At 45.2% G+C, this 9291-nt stretch overlaps 1 protein-coding gene across 3 annotated transcripts in view; it reads left to right on the top strand.

Moving 5' to 3' along the window:
• The first annotated feature begins 238 nt into the window (after positions 1-238).
• PARD3B (par-3 family cell polarity regulator beta) overlaps positions 239-9291 on the top strand; it is a 774037-nt gene continuing 764984 nt past the window's right edge. Inside the window, exon 1 of one of the 3 annotated variants that reach the window (XM_075608550.1) lies at positions 239-1042. In XM_075608550.1, coding sequence (XP_075464665.1) covers positions 923-1042 — 120 coding nt within the window. In that variant the 5' untranslated portion in view covers positions 239-922. The remainder of the gene's footprint in view (positions 1043-9291) is intronic. The other 2 variants (XM_075608549.1, XM_075608551.1) reach the window with 2 other exon arrangements.

The following is a 9291-nucleotide window of genomic DNA, read 5'->3' as shown; positions in this document are numbered from 1 at the left end:
CCCCCTGCCCATCTCTCTCTTCTTCCCCTCTACCCAGCTCTCCCTTTTCTCAAATCACTCTCCCCATCCCATTCTCTACTTCTCACTCTCTTCTTCCCCTCTCCCTCCTTCATTTCCATTGTCACAGCAGAACTGCTCACTAGTCCCTACAGAAGTGTGTAGGGGGGAGGATCCCTCTCCTCTCTTGCAGCATGCAGGCAGTGTTGCTGTGATACACCCTCCCACTTCCATAGGACTCTCCTCCCTCTCTCCTCCCCCTGCTGCAGTGCCTGCCTGGGAATCCCCGGCCCTGACCCCACACTTCCAACCCGGGACATTTTGCAGCTTTCCTAACACCAAGACCGTCCCGGGTAAAAAACCCTTCAAGCCCCCTGTTTCCCCCTCTGATAAGCCCCCCTAGACGTCCCCTTTCCCAGAGCTGGTGGAACCTGCCCATCCAGAGGGACCTGTCTAAAGAGGCTTCCTCATTCCACCCTCTGCTCTCCCCTGGCCATAGCCTCTTACTCTGCTTCCTCTCCCCAGGGGGGTAAGGCTTTTCCCTAGAGAGTTTATTATTTGTAACCATTTACCTGGATAATACAAAATAATATCTATTTTTATTATTATTTTTGGACAACTCTTCAGTTTACAGAACTCTGTGGCAAGCATATGAGCAAACACCTGCATCTACTAACAACTTGGTTTTTAAATGAGTAAATGCATTTTAACAATGCAATTTTGCTGAACCTTTTAATCCCATGGAGATTACACAATGATGGAAGATTTTGATTTGACCCTATAACAACTTCAGCCCCCTTTGCACCTGTTGCTAATAGGAAAGGGCTGAGTGAAGAGTAGTGACTTTGTTGCACACTCACTTGGATTTTGAAACAGCCCCTCTTTTTTCTTTCCCCCCCCCCGTTTTTTGTGGAAGGCGATAAAGATGAAAGTGACCGTTTGTTTCGGGAACACGGGGATTGTGGTCCCTTGCAAGAATGGGAAAATGATCGTGAGAGAGTTAATCCAGCAAGCCGCGCAGAGGTACATCAAAGCCCGAGAAAAAGTAAGATCTCTTTGCTCAAAAGCTGCCGTGTTGTGATCTAAACCAGGGGTGCCCAACTCCAGTCCTCAAGACCGACCAACAGGTCAGGTTTTCAGGATATCCCTGCTTCAGGACAGGTGGCTCAATCCGACTGAGCCACCTGTGGGATGTCTTGAAAACCTGACCTGTAGGTGGGTCTTGAGGACTGGAGTTGAGCACCACTGATGTAAACCTGGAGGATTCCCTCCCCTCTTAACCCCTTCGCTGCTAGGGGGACCTGTTGGGGAGAAGAAAGGGTTAACAATGGCGGCCGCTGCTTTTTAAATCCAGAGTTTGGCAGGCGGCAGAGACTTGTCTCTGAATGTTTAACTCTTTGAGCGCCGGGAGACCTCCAGCACGCCAACACGTTATCGTTTGGTGCAGCTGTCACATGGTCGGGGCAGGTCCCTCCCATGGCGTGAACAGAAGTGGAGGAATTTGATTGCGTTCTACAGTAAATGCGGTCTCCCCCTAGAAAACAAACCTTTAGTTGATGACGTGCTGTGTACATCCTTGGGTCCCTAAAGTGCTGGCCCTTATGGTGTGCAGGGTTTGTTTTGGGGCACTGGAAGGTTTTTTTTTTTACAGACTTAGAACCAGGGGATCCCCCGGAGCAGAACCGCACTCATTTTAACTCCAGGGATCTTCCGATTCCCGAGAGATTTACCGGTTTAGTTACCGGTGTTTCATCATGGGCATTTTAAGCGGCCGTCCAATAGGAAGCCGCAACATCATCTTCACCCTCGCATGATGTCCCGGCTTCCGATTGGCCAGTTAGACCTGGGGAGCACAATCTTTTTTTTTTTTTTTTCCTGCGCCCCCATGCCGGCTGTCCCCTCTCTGTGCGCCCCCCCTCTTACCTCGGCTCTGGCGTTCTGGGCGTCATGACATCACGTTGCCATGGCGACGCATCTCCAGAAGCCATCTGAGCCAAGGTAAGTGCAGTTTACAGTGGCCTTCGCCGTTTCCCCGACATTCGGGAAGCGCGCGGGGCCTCTGTAAATCCCGCACCCCCTGCAGACAATCTTGCGCCCCCCTGGGGGGTGCACCCCCTTTTTTCGCACCCCTGCATTAGACCACCAGATTGTGCAGCCTTTTTTATTTCCCTAAAGGAAAGGAAAACCCCGGGAACTAAACCCGTACGTATCTTGAAAATTGGAGGTCTTCGGAGTTAAAAATAGGGCAGGGTTGCTGCTATAAAAATGCATATGTATCATGCAATCTGTAATGTGATTGAGATAACTGTGTGTATACTTTTCAGGAGTCTGGAGGCAGACATCTTTAATTAGTGTTGTAAGTAATGGCACTTGGGAGACTGAAGTGCATTGAGACTCATCACTGGTTGGTCCTGCGATGGCTGCTGGTTCTGGATTCCAGAGTTCAAACCTGTATTAGATTATGGGACGTAGACATAATTGACCTGTTATATAGCATAGGGGTGTGCAGACGGTGCGCTATAGATTTTCTGGGAGTGGGGCGCGCTCAGGCAATTTAAAAGATCCCACGCTCTCCCTGGGCATTTACAGCGACGCATCGTCATGGTAACCCGGAGTCAAATGACGCCGAGGGGTGACATCATGTTACCATGGCAACGAGACGTCACATGACCCTGCGTGTCATTTGACGTGGCGGGGGTGCGAGGCACCGAGGAGAGCAGGCAGGGGTGCGCACTGGGAAAAGTTTGCGCACCCCTGATATAGCACATGGGGACTGGCAACGCATCTCAAGGTGCTTTAGCCATAAATTTACATCACATATTAAAGATGGCTACGTCCTGATGTGCCAGGTGGTAGCAAAAGGGTCTGCACTTTTACACACCACTTTGACCGGCTCTAGACGTCCATCACTCCAACTGTGCCAGTGTAGCAGGTTCTGTACCTTGATTCTGCATCTATTGAACAGCTGCTCAGCACTCGGCTTAAGACATTTGATCACGACCAAGACGCCTGCTGGCTTTCAGCCGCCGCTCACCTCGCCGCAAGGACATCTTGCCGCCAGCCACTTCAGTGCCAAGGTAACCCCCTAACCAGGTGATGTGCAAACTACCTGCGCCACCCTTACCTGCTGCCTCCTCGGTCGCGCCCCATCCCACCTCTAATGATGCGTCAGATGACGCTGCGGGGTCATGTGACATCACGTCTCCGTGGTACAAGGCGTCATTTGACGCCGCGTTGCCATGGAGACGCGTGGACAAGAAGCCGGTAAGTAAATTTACAGAGGCCTCGTGCTCTTAGCCCCCCCAGTTTGCGCACCGCTTCTCTAACCTCAGCTTACCCCGGCCCCCTTGCCCTAAATGCCCCCAAAACCCTGCACTAAACGCTAATTGCCTACTTTGTGGCCAAAAAGGTGGCAGCGGCAAAGTGTCCGTTGGCTGCTGAAAGGCAGCGGCTAAACGTCTGCGGTGAAACAGCCGCATCCACTCATCCCATTCCTCTCTGTGTTGCGTTTTCAGCTCCTATTTGTGGAAGCTCGGAACCTACAACAAACTGGAGCAAACAGAAGATTAATGACACAAAATAGTGCTTTTGACAGTGGGAAATATAACAATAATTTATCAAGAAATGTAGATTTGCTGTAGGTAGTAATACTTTTTAGTGGTCCAATTTATGTGTCATTTGTAGATGTTCAAAACCTCATTCTGTAGGTCTCTTCTTCAACTGTATTGACGATACACTTGAAGAAAAAAAACCTCTGAGGTTTCCAAATCTCCATGCCCTGTAATTTCAGCTACAAAGAACTATTTTGTTGGTCCACTAAAAGGTATCACAACCTAAAACTAATGCGTATTTCTCTAGGACTAATACTGCTACTTGGAGTTTTTAATCTGTAAACTTGTTTTTTCATGAAGTAAATTACACGTTAAAGTGTCTTATGAAGAGATACTCGTATGCTGGGAAGCTCCTCTATTTCACATTAACAGAGAAACTGAAGTGTACCTGTTCTATTATCTGCCAGATGTTAGAGTCTAAGGTGCGTGAGCTTTGCTTTTAACTATGGGCTCCCATTGGCTTGTATGAGAGAGGCAGTACTGTAGGTGTTGCTGAATCAGTGTTAATTCGTAGACCAAAGATGGAATCCCTGCTACAGATATATATCTGAGCGTAAAGTTTTCAACCATATTAATTGCACTGTTAGCTGGTCGTCAGCAGAAAGAAGTAACTACGAAAAACCTCTGCAATTAATTTTATAATAAAATACAAATGTGTGGGCATCGCCCTTATGTTTTTATTTGCAGGCACTTTCTGCAAGTGAAAGAAATAATCCCCAAACAGCTTTGCCCTTATGACAGCGAAAGTGTTAACCCTTTGGGTGCTCAGAGATGTAGCGGTACGTCTTGGAGTCTGGCACTCCGTGACGTAGTACAGCGTTTTTTTTTTTAACCTTTTTTTGGTTAGGGAACGCTAATTATATTGTGAAATTCTGAGGAACCTCCAACCCTCTCTAACATGTCTGAGATCAGGTGCATTGTAAGGAGCCCCAACCCTCTCTAATAGCGCGTCTGAGATCAGATGCATTGTAAATTGTTCTGTATTTTGTAAAATTTTCGAATTGCCTGAAAATTTCAGGGAACGCTTAAGGTAGGGGTGCACAAACTGATAGGCGTGAGATTTTTCTGGGGGGGCACAGTGGTTGTAGAGGCCGCGTACTCTTCCCCAAGGGATTTAAATTCAATGCCGGGGGATCGCGTGGGGCCTCTGTAACTTCCCTGACCTTGATTCAGATGGCTGGTGTGACGCGTCGCCATGGCAACACAGCATAAAATGACGCAGCGAGGCTCGTGTCAATTAACACCGCGTCGCCATGGCAATGAGACGTCAAATGTCATCACAGGGTCATTTGATGCTAGATACAAGGTGAGGGGGGGGACGCGAGCAGTGGGGGAGAGCAGGCAGGGGGACGCACGACAACATTTTGCGCACCCCTGCCTTAAGGAATGCACAGGGAACCCTGCTTGAGAAACACCGAAGTAGTAGCTACGTCATAAACGACTTGCTGTACTGTTATTTTGTAGGGAAGATCGCTTTCTGGGCTCCTGTGGCTTCCCTTTGGCTGAAAATAGCGCATTCTAGCCAGGTTCCAATCATGTAAAGAAAGTGTTAACTAGAGGGGATTGTTGCTTTAAAGTGAAAGAGCTGATAAGAGTCTGTGGAAAGACGCACAATACGCATTTTGTATGGGTCACATTAAGTAATGTTGTGCTCTCTATTATAAACATCCGGTTAGCGGTATCATCCACCCTGCTTGATGCACATTTTGTATAATTTGAAGTTTGATCAAGTAGAAGAGAGAGAAATTCCAACGGCCATATTGTATACAAATTTAAATACGTTTTTTTTTTATTTTTAGAAACTGGCTGGAATGGATACACCTTTTTTATATGCATTCAGGTAAAACAGTGAGATTAGATATGCAGTGCATCCTCTCCGATGCTACCAGTACCCTAAATGATATCACAAATCAAACACGACTGCCTGCTGACTCCCATGGAAATATATATATTTTTGTATAGCGCTGACCATATATACAGCGCTGCATGTAGAACTGGCAGCCACAATCATTCTCTGCCCCAAAGGGTTTATAACCTAAGATAAAGTGACTTGGGCACAAGAGGAGCAGAAGCTGGCATTCAAAGTGTCTGTGTGAATGAGCTACTCCAGCCCAATATCTCAAGTCATTTTAAATGATCAATTCGTGCACTTTTATTTTTTTAAAAACATAGATTTGAAGCAGGGGGGTCTCAGGAGCTGAACCCCATTAATTCCAGCACTGGGGACACCCTGCTTCCTTAAGTTCAGACCTCGAAAGGGGGTGCTGGTACCTCGGCAAAGCTTAAAGCCGAACCTGATGATGTCCTGGCTTCCTATTGGCCCGCAGGGAGCGGGAGCTTTGAAACTCCGCCGTTACGTGAATCCTGCTAGCTGAGCAGAGCTGCTACCGGCACCCCCTATGGAGGTCTATCTCCAGAAGCTGAAATTAATGGGGTTCAGCTCTGGAGACCCCCTGCTTCAATCAAATGATGATAAAAAAAAACATTTTTTAAATCACCTGCTTGGATTGCCTCTTTAAGTTGCTTATTTGATTAAATGGGATGCATGTGTCGTCCGATGCTGGAAGGTGTCTTACAGCATAACCCTGTTTAGTAAGGGTGAGCCACAATCTTGGATAAACCCCAATGTGTTTTTTGTTACGTAGCATGAAGATAATCGTAGGAAGACGGTTAAATATATTCAATATTTGCCATTTACTAGGTTTGTAACAATAAAAAGACTTGATCTGTTATATGAACTGACCTTTGATATGTTGATAACAAAATATGTTGGACTACTTTTTTTTTAAATTAATTTAATTGGAAGTCACAGGGTTCAAAATGTTTCTGCTATGAATAACATTCTGGAAAACCCATAAAACATGTGCAAGTGATTTATAGCAGAGTTGACGCTAGTGTAAAATGTGGCATTACACAGGTCATGTAATGAGTTAAGAGGGGAAGAAGGTCACTAGTACATAAACACTACAAAACCTGCTTTAATTGCACTCTACAAGTGAAGGAAATCCCTTACTCCTGTAAGAGGGAGATGGTGTATTTATACGGGCTTAGTGGCTTATTGCTTTTGTCCTGGAAAGGCCTGTAGTACTTGAAGTTATGTACAAGTCTTAGGCCGCGCTTATAGTGCCGGCGATGTCACGCTGCGGTCGCTGGAAAAATCAAATTGACTGGACTTCCAGCGATCGCGACCAAGCCGTCGCTTCGCTTCTACTATAAGCGCACGCGACGGCAGCAATACATTGGTTTTGCGTCGCCGTCACTATAAGTGCAGCCTATGGCTTTGTCCATAGTAGGACGCGCTCGCTTCCGCGTTTCTCCTCCCCGGCGTTGCGCTTGCAAAACAAACTTGTTTGTATAGCGAAATGCCACTCTCCCTGTAGCGCATGTGCTCCTATACGCTACTACATTGCCGTCCTAGTGTTTGTTTCGTCACGAGCTACATAGCTCGCACCGTAGCCTGCACTATGGGCAAAGCCTTAAACACCAGCCGGTATTGCTGAAGAGATGGGTTCTGTGGTAAGACACCCAGTAGGAGTTCTTTATTGTTCAATTTATATTTGGTTATTTTGCAGTACAGCATTTATCATGGAAGATTAGAAAGCTGTGGTTGATCAATTTATATAAATGGAACCACTTAATTATATTTTATTGTAATTGCACCCCATTTATTTTCCAATTATTGCTGTTACCTACAGTACAACACAATAGTGGGTGAAATGGTCACGTATTGGTGCTTTTCTGCTTCTGATTGGAACAGAATCAAGTTGTTTGTTTTTTTGTGGCAGTTAAAGGAGTATTTGCAGAGATTGGAAGCAAGTGGGTTTTAGGGCAAATTTGCTTATAATTCTGATTGGAAATGCTGTGTGGTTTTCTTGGTGTTTTTCGTCACCGATGTAAAAGGGAATTAAATGTGATAATTGTGATGTGGGTGGATTAAACAGTGTGTGTATATGTATGTATGTATGCATGTGTGTGTGTGTGTGTGTGTGTGTATATATATTTGTGTATACACACACACACACACACACACACACACACACACACACACACACACACACACACACACTTGTGTGAAAAAGAAAGTACACCCTCTTTGAATTCTATGGTTTTACATAACAGGACATAATAACAATCATCTGTTCCTTAGCAGGTCTAAAAATTAGGTAAATACAACCTCAGATGAACAACACAGGACATTACACCATGTCATGATTTATTTAACAAAAATAATATATTTGTGTGTGTGTGTGTATAGAAATACTTCAAATCAAGTGTATTAGTGATAACAGTGATACATCAAATAACCAGATATACATCAAATAGCAGATTCTTTTTTACGAGTGGGCACCTAAGGTCATCCAAACCCCCCCCAACCCCCCCCTACCAAACTCCGATGTCGGCGAAAAATCAGGAGAGGTGGTGGAAACCGCTGATACCTACCACGAGACTCCAAGAAGGCATTTCCGGTTATGCTCTTACATCAACAGAATTTAACGTCCTGCAGAAAGGATTATGTTCGTACCTACGCACAGACAGGATCTCTTCAGCTGGGAGGTTGACCTCTTCCAGCTCAACAGACAGCTGCGACTCAAGGATTTTTACCGTAGACCAATTGAAGGGACTCACACCAGTACCATCAGAGATCCGGGCCGTTTTAAGTCCAAGAGCTCATTCGATCCCCTGGTTATAAATCACAATATCTCCACGTTTATGGGACTCATGGAAAGGGACCAGGCACCGGATCAGCCGATACCAAACCAGCTTCAGCAACCAGCAACCTGTATGTGACTGCAGGGAGCCACCGATTAGGTGCGCGTGCGCTACCAGATGCGTTCAGGCAATCGCCGTGCCTACAGTAGGATTGTCACGGACGCTTTGCGCTTAGCAACCACCGAGCCGGGAGAACACATGACGTAGGCAACATGGCGTTACCTTTTATATAAGGTTGGTCAACACATGACATCAGTTTCGCGATTTGTATGTCTTTTTAATTGGTTTGTGCTGATTGGATAATTGGCTGGCCCTGTTTGATGTACATATATGTGGTACATATATGTGGTGTTTCTGTCATTCTCCCCTTGCATCCCCCTTGAGGAAAGTCCCGTTTTGGAGGACCGAAACGTTGGTTATTTGATGTATCGCGGTTATCACTAATACACTTGATTTTAAGTATTTCTAACAGAGTTCCATCTCTTGATTACTAGACCTCGGAACGGTAACGTATCTTCATGGGACATGCACCTGCAGCCTACCAGCGCCTACAGGAGTGCCAACTGTACTATCTGAAAAAAAATAAAAATAAATAAATATATATATATATATATATATATATATATATATATATATATATATATACATACATACATACATACATACATACATACATACACACACACACACACACACACACACACACACACACACAGTGGTTGACAAATCACCAAAAAATCTACTCGCCACACAAAAAAATCTACTCGCCACCTAGTACCAAACGTGTGCTGCTTGGGCCAATATTTACTCGCCCGGGGTTAAATCCACTCGCCCGGGGCGAGCAAATGTATAGGTTTGTCGAATACTGTATATATATATATATATATATATATATATTTATATATATATATATATATATATATATTTATTTTTTTTTCTTCATTAAGCTAGGTCTTTGTTAAGCATAGCGTTG

Source organism: Ascaphus truei, chromosome 7 (assembly GCF_040206685.1).
Source record: "Ascaphus truei isolate aAscTru1 chromosome 7, aAscTru1.hap1, whole genome shotgun sequence".
Classification (NCBI taxonomy): Eukaryota; Metazoa; Chordata; class Amphibia; order Anura; family Ascaphidae; genus Ascaphus; species Ascaphus truei.
This window is presented reverse-complemented; position numbering and strand designations above follow the sequence as displayed.